This window comes from Rhinolophus ferrumequinum, chromosome 12 (genome assembly GCF_004115265.2).
Source record: "Rhinolophus ferrumequinum isolate MPI-CBG mRhiFer1 chromosome 12, mRhiFer1_v1.p, whole genome shotgun sequence".
Taxonomy (NCBI): Eukaryota; Metazoa; Chordata; class Mammalia; order Chiroptera; family Rhinolophidae; genus Rhinolophus; species Rhinolophus ferrumequinum.
Genome location: NC_046295.1, coordinates 63,511,478 through 63,530,687, shown reverse-complemented (window position 1 = coordinate 63,530,687; position 19,210 = coordinate 63,511,478). Strand labels below are relative to the sequence as shown.

General features: G+C 37.4%; 1 protein-coding gene across 8 annotated transcripts in view; it reads left to right on the top strand.

Moving 5' to 3' along the window:
- The window catches only part of LPAR1 (lysophosphatidic acid receptor 1), a 140,122-nt gene that overhangs the window by 69,564 nt on the left and 51,348 nt on the right, over positions 1 to 19,210 (top strand). For all 8 annotated transcript variants that reach the window (XM_033123726.1, XM_033123732.1, XM_033123730.1 and 5 more), the window contains exon 3: positions 15,507 to 16,254. In XM_033123726.1, the coding sequence (XP_032979617.1) occupies positions 15,507 to 16,254 (748 nt within the window). The remainder of the gene's footprint in view (positions 1 to 15,506; positions 16,255 to 19,210) is intronic.

Sequence of the window (19,210 nt, the reverse complement as noted above, 5' to 3'; positions counted from 1 at the left end):
ACAAAGCTGCAATGAACATTGGAGCACACGTGTCTTTATGTATAAATGTTTTCAGACTTTTTGGGTAGATCCCCAGAAGAGGGATTGCTGGGTCATACGGTAATTCTATTCGTAATTTTTTGAGGAACCTCCACACTGCCTTCCATAACGGTTGCACCAGTCTGCATTCCCACCAACAGTGTATGAGGGTTCCTTTTTCTCCACAGCCTCTCCAACACTTGTTACTATTTGTCTTGTTGATGATAGCCATTCTTACTGGGGTAAGGTGATATCTCATTGTGGTTTTTATTTGCATTTCTTTGATGATTAGTGATGTTGAGCATTTTTTCATATGTCTATTTGCCATTTGTATGTCCTCTTTGGAGAAATGTCTCTTCAGGTCCTCTGCCCATTTTTCAATTAGGTTGTTTGTTTTTTTGTTGTTGAGTTGCATGAGTTCCTTGTATATTTTGGATATTAGCCCCTTATCGGAGGTACTGTTTGCAAAAATCTTCTCCCATTCAGTTGGTTGCCTCTTGATTTTGTCGATGGTTTCTTTTGTTGTGCAGAAGCTTTTAAGTTTCATATAGTCCCATTCGTTTATTTTAGCTTTTACTTCCTTGCCTTTGGAGTCAAATTCATAAAATGCTCTTTGAACCCAAGGTCCATAAGTTTAGTACCTATGTTTTCTTCTATGCAGTTTATTGTGTCAGGTCTTATGCTTAAGTCTTTGATCGATTTTGAATTAATTTTGGTACATGGTGACAGATAGCGGTCCAGTTTCATTCTTTTGCACGTGGCTATCCAATTCTCCCAGTACCGTTTATTGAAGAGGCTGTCTTTCCTCCATTGTGTGTTTTTAGCTTCTTTGTCAAAAATTATCTGTCCATATTTATGTGGTTTTATTTCTGGGTTCTCAGTTCTATTCCATTGGTCTATGTGTCTGTTTTTCTGCCAATATCATGCTGTTTTGATTATTGTAGCCCTGTAGTACAAGCTAAAGTCAGGGAGCGTGATACTTCCAGTATTGTTCTTTTTTCTTAAGATTGCTTTGGCTATTTGGGGTCTTTTGTGGTTCCAAACAAATCTGATGATTTTTTTGTTCTATTTCTTTAAAAAATGCCATTGGGATTTTGATGGGGATTGCATTAAATCTATATATTGCTTTGGGTAATATGGCCATTTTAACTATGTTGATTCTTCCAATCCATGAGCACGGAATGTCTTTCCATTTCTTTGTTTCTTCTTCAATTTCTTTCAAAAATGTCTTAGAGTTTTCAGCATATAGGTCCTTCACATCCTTGGTTAAGTTTATTCCTAGGTATTTTATTCGTTTTGCTGCAATTGCAAAAGGAATTGTTTTTTGTATTTCTTTTTCTGAGATTTCATTGTTAGTACATAGGAATGCAATGGACTTTTGTACATTGATTTTGTAGCCAGCAACTTTACTGTATTCTTTGATTGTTTCTAATAGCTTTTCGGTGGAGTCTTTAGGGTTTTCTACATATAGCATCATGTCATCTGCAAAGAGTGATAATTTAACTTCTTCATTCCCAATTTGGATGCCTTTTATTTCTTTCTCTTGCCTGATTGCTCTGGCAAGGACTTCCAACACTGTGTTGAAAAGCAGAGGTGATAGGGGACAGCCCTGTCGTCTTCCTGAACGTAGAGCAAAGGGCTTCAGTTTTTCACCATTAATTATGAGATTAGCTGAGGGCTTGTCATATATGGCCTTTATTATGTTAAGGTATTTTCCTTCTATACCTATTTTATTAAGTGTTTTAATCATAAATGGATGTTGTATCTTGTCAAATGCTTTTTCTGCATCAATTGATATAATCATATGATTTTTGTCCTTTATTTTGTTTATGTGATGTATCACATTGATGGATTTGCGGATATTGAACCATCCTTGTGCCCCAGGGATGAACCCCACTTGGTCGTGATGAATAATCTTTTTAATGCATTGTTGTATTCGATTTGCTAGAATTTTGTTTAGGATTTTTGCATCTGTATTCATCAGAGATACTGGTCTGTAGTTTTCTTTTTTTGTGTTGTCCTTACCAGGTTTTGGTATCAGGATACTGTTGACCTCATAAAATGAGGTAGGGAGTACTGTCTCTTCGTCAATTTTTTGGAAGAGTTTCAGCAGGATTGGTATTAGATCCTCTTTGAAGGTTTGGTAGAATTCACTAGTGAAGCCATCTGGTCCCGGACTTTTGCTTTTGGGAAAGTTTTGGACTACTGATTCAAGTTCGTTACTGGTGATTGGTCTGTTTAGATTTTCCAGTTCTTCATGGTTCAGCCTTGGAAGGCTATATGTTTCTAAGAACTTGTCCATTTCTTCTAGGTTATTGAATTTGGTGGCATATAGTCCTTCATAGTATTCTTGGATAATCCTTTGTATTTCTGTGGTGTCCATGATAACTTTCCCTTTTTCATTTCTGATTTTGTTAATTAGTGTCTTCTCTCTTTTTATCTTAGTGAGTCTAGCCAAGGGTTTGTCAATTTTGTTAATCTTTTCAAAGAACCAGCTCATTGTCACATTAATTTTTTCTATTGTCTTTTTGTTCTCTATTTCATTTAGTTCTGCTCTGATTTTTGTTATTTCCTTTCTTCTGCTGACCTTGGGTTTCACTTCTTTTTCTAGTTCTTTAAGGTGTAACATGAGGTTATTTATTTGGGATTTTTCTTGTTTCTTGAGATAGGCCTGTAATGATATAAATTTCCCTCTTAAAACTGCTTTCGCTGCATCCCAAAAATTCTGGTAGGATGTATTTTCATTGTCATCTGTTTCTATGTATCTTTCGATCTCTCCTCTAATTTCTTCTTTGACCCAGTCATTCTTTAAAAGTATGTTGTTTAATCTTCATGTATTTGTGTTTTTTTCCTGCTTTCTTTTTGCAGTTGATATCCAGTTTCAAAGCCTTTTGATCAGAGAATATGCTTAGTATGATTTCAATTTTCTTAAATTTGCTGAGGCTGATTTTATGTCCCAATATATGGTCTATCCTTGAGAATGTTCCATGTACACTAGAAAAGAACATGTAGTCTGATGTTTTAGGATGAAGTGCTCTATATATGTCAATTATGTCAATTATGTCCATTTTATCTAATGTGTCATTTAGGGCTGCTATTTCGTTATTTATTTTCTGTTTGGATGATCTATCCATAGCTGTCATCCCCTTGTATAATTGTGTTTTGGTCAATTTCTCCCTTTAGTTCTGTTAGTAGTTGCTTGGTATATTTCGGTGCTCCCTGAATGGGGGCATAAATATTGATGACTGTTATGTCTTCTTGTTGTATAGTCCCCTTTACCATTATGAAATGTCCATCTTTGTCTCTTGTTATCTTTTTCACCCTGAAGTCTGTTTCATCTGATATCATTATGGCTACACCTGATTTTCTCTGGGTACAATTTGCTTGGAGTGTCAATTTCCACCCTTTCACTTTGAGTCTATGCTTGTCCTTGTAGCTGAGATGTGTCTCTTGGAGACAGCATATGGTTGGGTTTAGTTTTTTGATCCAATCTGCTACTCTGTGCCTTTTTATTGGTGAGTTCAGTCCAGTTACATTTAGGGTGATTATTGATATGTGAGGATTTCCTGTCATTCTATCTTTAGTTTTCTGGTAAAGCTGTGTCTCCATTGTTTCTTTGCCTTTTTGTTGTTGTCTATTATTTCTGTGTGGTGGTATTCTATGATGTTTCCCTCTGTTTCTTCTTTTATGACTGTATATATTTCAGTTCTGGATTTTTTTTGAGTGGTTACCCTTAAGTTTATGTAAAAGAAAGTTTGATATTTAGAGTATTCCATTTTCTTCAGCACGCTTACTTTCTCCATTCCCATATTCTGGTTTAGACCTTTACTCTCCCCCTTTTTATGTTTTGATTGCCACAAATTGTCTCTGTTGATGATGGTTGAATAGCCTCCTTTCGTATTTCTTGTAGTGCAGGTCATATATTAGAAAATTCCCTCAGCTTCTGTATGTCTGGAAAGGTCTTTCTTTATTCCTCCTTCATATCTAAAGGATTTCTTTGGTGGATATATTATTCTTGGCTCATAATTTCTCTCTTTCAATAGTTTGAATATTTGGTTCCACTTCCTCCTGGCTTGTAGAGTTTCTGCTGAAAAATCTGATGATAATCTAATGGGCTTTCCTTTGTAGGTTACCGTCTTCTTTTCCCTGGCTGCCTTGAGGATTCTTTCTTTGTCGTTGATTTTAGACTGCTTCAATACAGTGTGCCTTGGAGAAGGCCTGTTGGGATTGAGTTAATTAGGTGTTCTATTTGCCTCTTGGATTCGAGGATCCAGTTCTGTCCACAAGTTTGTGAAGTTCTCATCAACAATTTGTTTGAATATATTCTCTGTTCCCTTCTCTCTTTCTTCTCCTTCTAGTGTGCCCATTATTCTTATATTGCTCTTTCTGATGGAGTCAGAAAGTTCTTGTAGAGTTCTTTCATTTCTTTTAAGTCTCAAGTCTCTTTCTTCCATCTGTGTAATTTCCAGGTTTCTGTCTTCGATGTCACTGATTCTTTCCTCCATCTGGTCAACTCCTTAAGCTGGTTATTTCATTCTTAATTTCTTCTACTGAGTTCTTAATCTCCAGAAATTCTATTTGGTTCTTTTTTAAAATTTCAATCTCTTTCGTAAAATGCTCATGTTGTTTTTTGATTGTGATTCTGAGTTCATTAAACTGCCTTTCTGTGTTTTCTTGCATCTCGTTGAGTTTTTTCAGAACTGCAATCTTGAATTCTCTGTCATTTAAGTCACATATTTCCCTATCTTTAAGTTCCTTTTCTGGAGACTTTTCACTTTCTTTCTCAGCTGTCTTGTTGCCTTGGTTATTCATGGCAATTACTGATTTATTATTTCTCTTCCTAGACATCTACAAGAGTGGCTTCTGCAACAGGTTGATAGGAAGAGGTCTTTCTTTTGTTTTCCAGTACTTGTTGGTAGAATGTTTTATTTTCTCTCCGACTGCAGCGTGTTTTTCTCTCTCACATGGTAGTGCTATGTTTTCTCTGCACTATTCCAGCTTCTCACACAATGGGGGGATTCCCTGGGAGATGGGCTTTTCCTCTGTTAATAGTTCGCCTGGGTCACAGGGCGCAATGTCCGTGTGGGTATGCGGAGAGCTTTTGAAGTTCCAAAGCTCTTCCTGCACCAGATTCAGAGCCCGTATGTTTCAGCAGTTCTGTTTACTCCTGCAGGGATCCTCCCAGATAGGTGGGGCCAGGGGCGGGGTGCGTTGTGAGAGGTGGCCCAGAGCAATGGCTGCGACCACCATCACAGCTGGTTCTGCTTCCACAGCTCCCTCCCCTTTGCCAGAACTAGTTGGGCTGCGAATTTGTGTCTGCAGATTCTCAGAACAGTTCTCGGAACAGCAAATATTCTGTTCTTTTGATCTGACACTGCTACTGTTCTGCTTCTAGCACTGGGCAGGTGGGGGCGGGGCGAGCTCTGGGAGGGTAGGGAGGGGGCGGCTAGTCTCAGTGCATAAGGCTTCTGTTCTCTGCTCGGCAGTGAGGGCTTAAACCACCGTTTTCAGCCTTCTTTCCTCAGTCTTTGCTCCGAGGTCTCTGCCCTGAGCGTTGGGTTCAGCCATGTTATATGCTGCCCCTCAGCCCTGTGGGCCATAAGCGGAGCCCTAGCAGTCCGAGTTCTTCCCTCTCCCTCAGGTGCGGTAGTTCTGGGATGCAGCGAGCTCGGAGCACTGAGCTAGGTCTGCGTCCTGCGCCCATGCATCTCCGTGTCCACACTTCTCCCTTTCCTCCTCCCCCTCTCGCGTGACTTGCCCACCTTTAGGTGAATTCAGTAGTGGGCCTCATCGTCTTGCCTGTCTGCTGTGCAGGAAGTCCTTTGTGGAGTTATTGTTGTTCGATTAGTTGTAAATTCCAGGGGAGCTTTACAGAGGCTCACCTCATGCCGCCATTTTGATGAGCAAACTCTGGCTGATAGTTTATTTTACTCTTACTTTCCTTGTTTGTTCTTATAACATGGCTGTCCTGGCTTCATACAACGATAACCAAATAAATAAACTTTGAAAATATAAAACAAAACAGTAATATCACATACTTACATTTCAAAACAAATGGAAGTAAATGCTCAATAACAGTAACATGTAAGATGGGAGCAGAGGCATCGGAATGAAAGCTTATCAAGGGAAAAGGATGACCTTTAGACTAAAAGTTGTATGCACATTAAAATATTAAGAATAAGCATTAAAGAATAGAAATAGTGTGACTCTTGAACCAGTTGAAGTAGAAAAGGGGGAATACAAAAACTCAATCCGTTTAGTTTTGTCTTAAGTCTGATATTCTGGGGCCCAATCCTGCTGCAGACTGTTCTGCAGTTTCTCACATGTGCTATCCCTGTTGTGTATTATTCTTTGGGATGATTGATGCATCTTTAGTGGGCCTGATCTGAGAAAGTCCTGAGTGGCTGCACTGAGATGTGGCCCTTTGGAGAGGCTTGATGCTTACTAGTGCCAGGTACATGGAATGGGAGGAGGATGGGGATATCACAAGCTCAGGACTCCAGTTTCTGTTAACTTCTCCTTTTGTGGGTTCTCAGACTTGACAGTCTTAAGTTCAAATCCCAACCTGTGTGACTTAATAGGTTTGGAATCATGATTTCTGAGGTTGGTGCAAAAGTAATTGCAGTTTAAAAGGTTAAAAATAATTGAAAAAAAACCGCAATTAGTTTTGCACCAACCTAATATTTCTCAACCTAGAGCCTGAACTAAAACAGACCAACTCCCTTGTTTTTCCCATTGCAACTGAATAGATTCTTTTCTTTTTCTTTTTTCCCCCCTGGTTTATTCTTTTACTGATATGAGACTCCTAGCTAGTGATTAGGTCTCAGTTCTAACTCAATTCCTCAGTCAAGGTCAAGGGCTCATCTTCTTTTCCCAACAGTATTTAATGGCCTGTCTCCATAATCTGACACTCTGTTGCCAGGGCAGCTTATCATGTTGGTTTGTAGTTCCCTTTTGGCTCAGCAGTGCATCTAAAAGACTACTTACATTTCTCCAGCATGTCTTTGTGTTTTTAGTAAATTTTTCCATTCCTTTCTCTCAGGACCAACTCAAAATGCTGTGTCTTTGGAAATTTGACAAGTATGATGTTGCCCACTTTATGTTACAAGGGGCTGTAAAAGATACAAAGTATTTTCATTGATTTATCATTTATTTTCCATAGTTTCTCTTTACATATGTGTACATCATGTTCATACACATTTTCACTTTTAAGAAGTAGCATTTTATGTACTTTTTAAAATAAACCTTAAAGATCTAGTAGTTTCATATTCTTTACTATTTTAAAGATTCCAACTTTAAAATATTTTTAGTTAATATCAGCATTGTTTTGTGGCCTATTTTCTAGGTCTAGTGGCTGATTACTCCATGTTTTTATTATTTCTAATTTGAAGCTATAAAAAGTGTGGGAACTATTTTTTTTTTGTTAATTGAGACTTAATGGCATTTGATTCCATGCTCTCTCTTTTGTAAATATTTTTTTGGGGGGAAGAAATGTGTGGATGTTCTCTGATTATTTTAGATTTAAGAACTAGAATTGAAGAGGCCTTAGAGGTGATTTATACCTTACTTTACAAACGAGAAAGTTGACACTCAGAGCATTTATGAGACTTACTGAAGACCAGGTTAGCTGGTGAGCATCAGAATCAGGAAGAAATCCTCCATTGTTGTACGTTAACAGAAGTGGGAAACCATGTCGGCTTGATTTATGTCTTATGACTGATCCTGTATCCAGCACAGATTAAAATCTCTTTTAAAATGACAGTAGAGTACATATTTACATTCTTATGCGAGTACTTGCTAAATCACATAGGTTTAATTACTGGTTTGTGAGCTTGTGCCATGTGTTCCCTTTTCCACTTGGCTAGTGAAAATGTAATTGTCTTTCAAGAGATTAAAAAAGACATTGGATGGGATGTGAGTGGCCCCACAGCAGGCACTCAGGTGTATTGTTTTGGCATCCCTGAAGGCATAGTGTGGTGCAGTGCCATGCCCACACCTGGCATTCCAAAAATGTTTGTGAATGTGCGAATGAATAAATGAAGTGCGCAGTGAAGATGAACACCATATGTGCCTCCTTAGAGTTTAGGCTTGGCCGATTTGTTATGACTTTGTTTGAGATCACATGATAGGGTGAGGTAAATTTCTGAGATTTGGAACATCTGTTCTGTAGAGTAGCCAGCGACGCCTCCTCCCTCCACCCCATCATTCCTAGATGTAATTGGTGGATGTGCAAAGGGCATGAATATGGACTTTTTAGCTTGGAGGACAATTTGTTTTTGGGTTAATCCTATTTTATTTACATCTTTGTTTTTCAGGAAGGCAGATTTCTGTAATTTATGACAGAGAAAGTTCTAATTCCAGTGATTTGGATTTTAGAATAATAAACTTTAAAAAAATATCTATTGAGTTTTGCCTGATCACATATTTGTTTTTCTATAAATTTCTTGCAATAAATATTAGTTACATTTCCAAAGAAGAAAAGGAAATCAAATCTGCATACATTTCACAAAATTGCCGTTCTATAAATTGTTTATCTTGTTTACCTTTCCCCCCTGTTTTCACTCGTTTTCTCCAGTAATATGAAAAGTAGTCATCCTACTTTAGTATATTAGTTACTCAGTTTGGTGGTTTTCGAATCATCCTATTTCAACTTATTTTTGAAAATTATCATTACAATTTAGATAGTATGTTTTGATTCTTAGCTGTGTAATAATAAAATTAACAGATATTTACATACGTCTTTTCCCTTATTTTCATGTTCTTATTGATAGAGTAATTTTAATTCCAGATTATTATTAAAGTATTATTTTTATAATTATACTTTCAAGAATTACTTTTGATATTTGTTTTAAATCTTATAACCATATGAAGAGCAATTACTTAGGCTCATGTTTTGTGGATTTTTGATGCTTGCTGCCAGGGTTTTTATTCTATTGTTTTTTAGTTTTATTTTTCTCATGGCTTGCTTGCATTTGTGTCTTTTTTAGGAAGGAAAAGTAGATGCTGTGCTTTCTGAGTTCCCACATGTCTGGGACTATTCTTTATTGTCCCCACAAGAGAACATCAATATATAGTCCTTGGCGGTGGCATTTATGGATCTCAGACATTTTTTCCATCTAATGGAGATGTTGATTGCTTGTCTTCTGTCCTTTGGTATTTTGCAGCAGAGGCTTGATTAATATCCTGTTCTCTCTCTCTTTCCCTAGATATTTGATGTTTACTTTTGTTTATTTTTTTGTACTTTGAGAATTTTTAATTTTACCCTTGAGATTTTAAAATCTAACCAAGTTATATCTAAGATTTGTTGCTTTTAATTAACTCTTTTGAATTTATATAAACTTGAAAGGTAATCTGAGGTCTTCCTTCTTAAGCGCTAACTTTTCTTATGTTTCAAGATGTGTTATTTCAGCTTTGTCCTAGTCTTTCTTGGATTCCTAGTATACCTAGATTGTTTCGTCTATGTGCCTCCTTTCCTTTTATTCTTGTCATCTTTGACCTTCTTCTGTGAGTGGTAGGTGAATGTGTTAAGAATGTCTTCTAGTTGCCATTTGAGTTTTCTGGAATTTTTATACTTTATTTCATTGCCTGAATTGCTGTTTTTAATTCAGAAATTATTTTCATTTCTTTGGTGGGCACAATATCAGCTTTCCAAAGATGTTCATTACTTAATCTCCGGAACCGGTGACTATGCTACCTTACATGACAAAAGGGACTTTTCAGATGTGATTAAGTTAAGGATTTTGAGATGGAGAGATTATCATAGGTTATCTTGGTGGGCCCTATGTAATCAGAAGGGTCCTTAAAATGAAAAGGGAAGAAGAGTCAGCATTAGAATGATGCAATATGAGAAGGACTTGACTGGCCATTGTTGGCTTTGAAGATAGAGGGGAGCCATGAGCCAAAGAATGTGGGCAGTTTCTAGAAGCTGGAAAAGACAAGAAAAATTCTTCTCTAGAGTCTCTGGAAAGGAACAGCCCTGCCAACACCTTGCCATTTTAGTCCAGTGAGACTTTAGTCCAGTGAGACTCATTCTGGTCTTCTGACCTCTAGGATTATTAGAGAATAAATTTGTATTTTTTTCTGTTTGCTGTATCATCATAGCCACTACTACTACCTTAACGATGTATAGTCCAACTTATTCATGACTGAGTTGAATTCTCCCAGAGCTTGCTGTGGTTTTCTGCTTAAATCCATCAGGTCCTGCAGAAGTAAGAAAGCCTATTCATACTACCATTCTGATTACTACTAGAGGTTCTGCCAGGGTCTCCTTCGCTAATTCTCCAGACTTGTTGCTTTTTGCAGATAATAGAAGAGGGGATTTAATTCTTCTCTCAGTTCAGTTCTGTTGTACTAAATCTAGCTGAAACTCCTCGGACTTTTTTCAGGTATATTCTACCCTTACTATTTTTATTCCTGGTATATTTCCTATTGTTTTAATATTTAGCTGGCAATTTCTACGACACAGAGTTCTTACCCAGAATTCTTAGTATAGAGTTTTAAATCTGAAATAGACGTTATGTATAATTTAGTCCAATTTGCTCATTTCACAGATGACCAAACTGAGGTTCAAAAAATCATGTAAATTATGTCATATGTGGCATGGTTTTTATGGTGTCACTACTCAATTTTCCAGAGCTAAGAGAGGGCATAGGACTGGGTCCCCTACCATTTGCGAGTAAATGGATGGGGTACCATTAGAGAAAATCTGTCAGTTTTATTCATATTAGTATATATGGCGTAAAAAGACAACTTTATCTTGTCATCCTTAACTGTTTAGTTTTTTTTTTTTTTTTTTTTTTTTTTTTACAGAAGAGCAAAGAAGCTACATAATATCACTGCTTAACATTGTTGGCAATTAGTGTTCAGAAGTTGGAGTGCTGTGAAATACTATGTGTTTTGTGTTTGATTTAAAAATTTCTTTGTCCAGTGAAAGTAAATGGTTACAGGGGCTAAAGGAAAGAACAGAGTTTTGTGTTTGTATTTGTATATTTTTAAATGTCCTTTGCAGAAAGGAAACTTGTAAAGTGTAAACATTTTTTGAATTATCTTTAATTTATTAATTCAGTCAATACATATTTAGCATCTAAAATGTCTAACAGTTGGATCTATAGAGCAATTAACAAGAAAGCTAGAATCTCTGCCCTCAGTGTTTATAGCTGAGTGTGGGGAGGTGACAATAGCTAATGAACCAATTATTATACAGTGGGGTAAGTGTTGCTATAGGAGTAATGCAGGGAATTGTGGTAGGAAACACCTTGCCCAGAAGTGGGAAGGTCTAGGGGAAAATGACTAGAAAGAACAATATTTAAACTGATGGATGAAGGAATATAGGTGAAACTGGGGAAGGTTGTTCTAGGTCAGTGGTGCTCAAAGTGTAGTCCCTGGACCAGCACCTGGGGCCCCACCTCAGATCTAGTAAGTCAGAAATTTTCAGGATGTGTTCAGAGCTCTGTGTTTGACAAACCCTTTGGGTGATTCTGATGCAGAAAAACCACTGTCCTCACTGAACCTGATGGGTGAGAATCATTAAATATAGCTAAAGCAGAGAGTTTGTGGTCATGAATAGTTTGATTTGAGAATGGAGAGGCTAGGGAGGACCGATAAGGTAGTAGAAGAGTTTCTATTTTTATCTAAATGCACTTGTAAGCCATTGACGCATTTCCAGGAGGGGAGCATCATGGTCAGCTTTGTCTTTTAGTAAGATCACAAGAGAAAAGAGTGGTGCTGGGTAGAAAGAACATTTAGGAAGCCAGTGTAGTAATAATGCTGGTGGCCGTGAGAATGGAATAGGAGACAGGTTGAGCAGATACTTAGAAAGGAGAACCTACAGGATTTGGTTATGGATTAAATGATAAGGATGGAGAGAGAAAAAGGCATTTTCAGGTCTAGCTCTCAGAACATTGGAAAGATCGTGAGTGGTTTGCTAGCCTCTGGAATGGAGAACATAGGAGGAACAAGTTAGGGATCATGAGGAAGATTACGAGTTTGAGTTTGGTTTTGAACACAGAGGTGGAACTGCTTATGGGGTGTCTCAATTAGAGATACAAGTAGGCAAAGTGATGTTTGCCTAGAGCTCAGGAAAGAAGTATGGGTTAAATAGATATGGAAGGATTTCAGACATATATGATGATTGAAATCTTGGAGGACATATTAGAAAACTCAGTGAAAGTATGCTGAATGAAAACATAAATCATGTAGAAACATAAATATTGTTCAGAGTATGGGGAACCCTCTGAAATGACCAAGAAGGACCAGCCAGAGAGAAGCATCAAAAGCCAGGAGAATATGATGTCCTGAAAGCCAAAGACAGACATTTCTAAAAAGAGCCTCTTAGTCATGTATTTAGTGCTCCGAGGAGGTCAGTAAGGTGAGGACTGAGAAGTTTTCATTGAAATAGGCACAAGATTGGTGTAACTCTGGGAAGTTATATGGAATTATGGAATTCAAGAATTTGACTAGCGTGGGTTTGATGGAGGGGAAGGGGTAGAAGCCATCCTATATTTAATTGAGAAATTAGTGTAAGAGCGACAGCAGAGAGCAGTTGGTCAAGAAGGAGAAAACTGATGAAAGCTGGAAGGTGAACATGACGTCATGTGGGACTTTTTTTTTTTTTTTAAGATGGCAGAAACTAAACTTTTAAGATGGATAGGAAAGACTCAGGAGAGTAAAAGGTGGGAGACTGAAGATATTAGGAAGAGAAAGGAGCAATTTATAGAACAAGTTTCTTGAAATAGTAGGAATGGATGGGATTCAGAACACTTGGATGGCAAAGGGTACACCTTTTCCGTTGTAACAGAAGAGGAAGAAGGGATGGATTCTTGAATAGGTAATTTTGTCTTTTTGGTGGGAGAAAGGTGAAGGAGTTCTAATCTGATGATTTCCATTTTCCACTTTTGGCAACTGCTGATGGAGAGATGGAAGATGGGGCTCAAAAGAACAGTACATAAGTTTAAAATAGTCACTATGGAGAAGGTATAGAATGATAATTAGGAGGAAAATCAGATTTCTGGTGGCACTGAAGTCTCACTTAAGGTTAGACATCATGAATTTATACAAGAATCAACCTGCCAAATATGTTAATTTTCTCTAACACTTTTCAGAAGCCTTGGTGTAGATACGGAAGTAGCAACCAATTGCATTCATTCAAGACTGGTGTTATTCTAAGAAATTGTTATAGAAGTACAGTGAGACAAGTAGATTAAAAGATAAAGCGGTCTCTGCTCACTTATCTGAAATTATAAACTTCAAGAGGGTCTGGAAACTGAAAATTTTTTCATAACTCAGTAGTAAAACTTGCTCTGAATTAATTGATTTTAGGCTATTTATAACCTTTATCAAATTTAGTGTATATATTTATATGTTTTGCTTTAGAAATTAATGTGTATGATAATGGAGTGCTGTCCCAAATTTTGATAGGGATTTTATATCACATACTGATTATGTACTATGTAACTGGTCTTAAAACCAGAAAAAATTTTGAATTCTGAGGGACATTTGACTTCAAAGTCTTCAAGAAGATAATGTGTTCCTGTGTTAGCAATAAAGATGTTGAAATGGTATACAATGGAATCTAAGCTGGGTAAGGGAAAAGGGGAAGACATAGAGGTAATTCACTGGGGAAAACGTTAGGCTATTAAGGAAACAGAGGACTTCAAAGAATCGATGTATTGGGGATAAAATGAGAAATTTGGTAGAATGGAAAGTGAGTATTTAGAATGTATAAGTTAATTATTTCCAAAGGGAGATAGTTCTGACTGGATACAAAGTCCAGGGTGTGACCATGGGAGTGAGTAGTTATGTTGTAATGAAAGAGAAAGTCATCAGAGATGAGGTCAGGAAACTGAAAAGCAAGAAAATTAGATGAATTACCCAGAGTAATGGCAAGATTTGGGGTGGAATGGGACACTACAAGCCAAATTCTGAGATCTCAAATTAATGAGGTTCTGTGGAAGCTATAGAAAATACCAACACGTGTAAGATGAGGTCTTCATGCCTCCCTTGCCCTGTGATTTCTTTAAGAAACAGACAAGTAAAGCTATAAATTATTATACAACGTGGTAAGTGTAATGATATAAGCATAATCTAAAAGGTAGTAAAGTCTAAATGAGGAAAGAGACTCTAGATTTCTGGACAAGTAGAAGACTAACAAGTGTTTTGCACTGTTTTGAAACTTTCAGTGTTTGGTAAACATTTATGTACAACCTGTAGATATTCGGCAGGTGATTTGGTAAAAAATAGTTTACCAAACTATTTTACCAAACTAGTCAGGTATGACTGTGCTTCATACCTGAAACAATATGATATTAGAATGTTAACTGTCATTGAAAAATAAAAAAAATATAAAATAGTGTTAAAACTCACATTTGCTGAGTTATTAATTAAAACACAATGCAAGATAAAAAGGAAAAAGGTAGGATGTGAGCTGTCTTCAAGAAATATTTTCTAATTCTAGGGGTCTCAAACTTAAGCCGTCAGGAAAAGTGATTTATTCTGCTTGATGTGTAATTTTCTAGTTTCTCTCTGTTACTTTTATTTTCTCGTATTTTAATAATTTAATGACTATCTATATTATTCTATTATAAACTTCCTCAATTCTTCTTGGATTCCAGTGAGCTATAAATAATGAATAAGCAAATATATTCTAACTGACGATGTGGAAAAATAAGAAAACGCCTAATAATTTATCACTCTATATTGTAAAAGACATCTAAGTATACATCTCTTTTTTTGTAGAACAGTGTCAAAGTGTCAACTCCTCTTTGGAGGTTACATTAGGTAACATATTTCTTATGTTCTCCAAAAAAGAAAGAAGTTCTCGAATGTCATCGATTGGTTGGCGAATGCTATTCTGAGAATAAGGAGTCGTGGGGGTAGACAGTGCAGACCACAGGAATGTTGAACAGCAAATGCTGGCTTTGGGCAAAGAGGCTTTGATGCACAGTGACTTCTTTGAAATGTTGGGACTGATGGTCCTCTTGGGGACTCACTTTAAAAATGTCTGTCACAGATCGAATATTCTATGTGAGAACAGAAATGCAGAATAATAGGGCAATCATACCCTATCTATAAACCAACTGTGTTTACAGATTCCCTAAATAACAGGTCAAAGTAGATTTCACTCTGGTAAATATTCCAATTGCAGTGCTTTGCAGAATTCTCATCTGTCTCATGTATTTTAAGCGAGATTTCTGGGCCTTGTGGCTTTTCTCGTAGACTTCAATGATGTGCAACCACCAAGCACAGACCTTGTCATTTATGTAACTCCAACTGTCTTTAATCTTGAGGACAGTAATACAGTGAGAAACCTTGGGGTTTCAATGTAATCACAGAACATTATGCAGGATCAGAGTTTCAAATTCTTTGCTTTTTTTTGTCTTTGCCACATTTACCAGAGAAGTCTTGTGTTATCTATATGTCTTTAAATTTGGATGTGCGGTTTCTTTTTTCTTTCTTTTTCTTTTTTTCATCTTTCTTCTTTTCCTTTTTAGTTCACAGCCATGAATGAACTACAGTGCTTCTACAATGAATCCATCGCCTTTTTTTATAACCGGAGTGGAAAGTATCTTGCCACAGAATGGAACACAGTCAGCAAACTGGTGATGGGACTTGGAATCACCGTCTGTATCTTCATCATGTTGGCCAACCTACTGGTCATGGTGGCAATCTATGTCAACCGCCGCTTCCATTTTCCTATTTATTACTTAATGGCTAATCTGGCTGCTGCGGACTTCTTTGCCGGGTTGGCCTACTTCTACCTAATGTTCAACACAGGACCTAACACCCGGAGACTGACAGTCAGCACGTGGCTCCTTCGTCAGGGTCTCATTGACACCAGCCTGACGGCATCTGTGGCCAATTTACTGGCCATTGCAATTGAGAGGCACATTACAGTTTTCCGCATGCAGCTCCACACACGGATGAGCAACCGGCGGGTGGTGGTGGTGATTGTGGTCATCTGGACTATGGCCATTGTTATGGGTGCCATTCCCAGCGTGGGCTGGAATTGCATCTGTGATATTGAGAATTGTTCCAACATGGCACCCCTTTACAGTGACTCTTACTTAGTTTTCTGGGCCATTTTCAATTTGGTGACCTTTGTCGTAATGGTGGTTCTCTATGCTCATATTTTTGGCTACGTTCGCCAGAGGACTATGAGAATGTCTCGGCATAGTTCTGGACCCCGGCGGAATCGCGATACCATGATGAGTCTTCTGAAGACGGTGGTCATTGTGCTTGGTAAGTTTTGTCTTGCCTGGAACTTACTTTATAGATTCTCAATGTCTTGATGTAAACTACATTAGTTTATGATAGTGGTAAGCAACAATGTGAATATTCACTAGGAATATATGCAGGAATTACAAGGGGATGAGGGACTTTTTATCAAATCTCTGGCAAAGTCAGCATACCCGTCTTTCTACAATTGTAGAATTGGCTTTAGGGAAATACATGTCTCAGTGGTTTGGTATAAATGATGATGTGCAACATGTCATTGATAAGTTTGGCTATCAAGTATTGAAAATTCCAGCTTTTGCCAGGTTTTCTTATAGCCCAATTGTGGAACTTTTGCATTGTGGTCTCTTTATTACAGATTTTCAGATAGGGAGTGTTTTTATATATAGTTATTTTTATGAATCTCTTTCTAAATACATGATTTTTCACATTCTGTAATTGTTGCCGCATGCATATAGGTAGATACATCAACAATTTGTATAGATTTACTGCACAAAATGGATTCGAATTAATAACATTCTGTGGCAATCATCTTTATGAAAACTTATGTTCTTTTCCATTAATTTTTTGTTTGTAGTAATGAAGTTAATTCATATTTTAAGGTGAAGAGCAAGATTTTATTCACTTATGTACACTCAAATAACTTTACCTTTGAATAACTATTGTTTTTCCTGGATGAAAAATTCATGGTAATGATCAAGAGGAATATATTTATTTCTTCATTTATGTACTCAGAAAATTAAGGGGCATCTAAGTTCCGAGTCCTGTGCTGACTCCTGGAGATGTACCCATGAAAAGGACACACAGAACATTTCTTTTGGAGCTCAGGGTACCTCTTTTAAAAGTTCACCCAGTGGGAATTTGTTTAAATAATTACCCTATTGAATTACATTTTTGTCCATAGACTAAATTTGTCCATAGACCATGTTTTTAAAAATTAAAAAAAGAAAAAATCTTTTAGCATTTCAGTTTTTCCCGTGGAAATTCAGTGGGAAGTTCTTCTAATGCGCTTTGTTCCAATTTGTAAAGCAGTGTTGAAGGCGTGGTTGTGTGGCTTCACTGAAACTCCTCAGGGAGTTACATTAATTTAGTCACTGGAAAGAGATAAAGCCCTAGTTATCAGTAAATAAACTAGCATTCTGGTTGAGGAATTGGTCCCATCTATGTTAATTAGGGTAAATGCATCGTGGAGATCATATCTGTGTATCCTGATGTAGACCTGTAAGGATAAGGGTGAGACATTGGAATTGCTGACACAGCTAAAGCCCTGTCGGTAACTAACTGGCACCCCTAGATGATAAATCCCACTGGGTTCCCCCGCCCCTCAGATGTGAGATTATCTTACTCTATCCGATGAAGCTTAATAGAAGTGCAGAAATGGTTTCCCTGTATGTTGAACTATCAGCAAAAACCTTGAGCATACCTGTGCCACAAAACGTGTTTTCTATGATATGGATGAAACACAGTTGACCATGGATGCTAACTTTGTATGCAATTAAATAACATGAGCTATTTTACTTCTGCATTTACTCAAATATTTATTTATGTACTGATGATCTGAACGTTGGTTGAAACTTTCCAAAGGGGGGCACTTTTTCTTTTACACCTCAAGTGTGCTTATAGTTCATAGACGGCCAGCAGGAAAGGACTACTGAACTTGGAGCATGAACCTGCCTAGTTCGTGTTTTAGTTTTCACCTTTGTATAATGCCTAACAACATAGTCTGGTGTACAGTATGCTTAAGGACTCATGTAAAATTAACTTTAGTGTCTCATTGTGTTGCTTTGCAGGTTAAATGAGAATTATTTTGAGGGTTTATGGGGCAACAGTTTCAGTGTATGTCTGCCCTAATTGCCCTTCCACCACAGCGTACCAACTCAAACTTCAAAATAACAGACATAATGTTGCCCTCTGAGGTTTAAACTAGTAGACGCTGTAACAATTGAATACAGGTAACAGGTGACTTCTGGAATAAATAGCATTATTTCTATAAGTGTGTGACGCAAGAAGTTTCAGGACATGGAAAACTGCAATCAGGGTGATAAGTGAAGAAATTTGGTGAGGCAATATGTGTATGTGATTGTAATATAGGAAGGAGAAATTAAATAAATGGACTGTAGCCTCTTTGAGAAAAGCAGCAAGAATGGGAGAATGGGTGAGGTGAGGGGGTGGGTGGTTAGAAAGCTTACAATAGGGGATTCACAATCCTAAACAGATGCTTGTCAGAGTGATCCTGAGACCATTCATGCATCGAACTCCACTGCTCGAATTCTGTATAATCTTGATTGTGTGGAAGAGGTGGGTTGGTCTCGTAGGAACAAGATTTCTAGTTTACTTGAAGCTCTTCTCACTGTAAATTAGTTCATCGGCAATTGGGGGCTTTTTTTGGTACACGTTTGGTTTTTAGTGTCTGTCTTCCCTGCCAGACCGTCAACTTTGTGATGGCAGGCAGGGACTGTAATAATGTGTTGTCTATTTTCTTCCAATCCAAATACAACAGCTTGGAAAGTGACTGGCCACATAATATGTTTATCTTACTTTCATTTATTCTTGGGATGAATACAGTTTGATTAACTGTAGAAAACCGTCAGTTTCCATCTCACCACATAACAGTGACCTCTGGATTTTAAAGCTGTTCTGTCCTCATGGTCAAGAAAAGGATTTGTTGGTCAACAAGTCGAACACCTAGGAGTCAACGTAAAATACACCGTTGAGATTTAGGATGGCAATACCAGTAGTAGTTTTTAAGCACAAGGTCGTATGTAAGCTGCTGTTGAGTGAGTACTGGATGTTAATCTGTTTATTTGTCAAACACTTATGTAGCATTAATCATTTGCCCAGTACTGTTCTATCTTAGAAATTAGTATTTGTAATACTAATGGAGTGTAAGTACAATTGGAGTATAAGTACCATTATCTGTTATCTTCATCTTCCAGAGGTGAAAACTGAGAGGTTAGGTAAC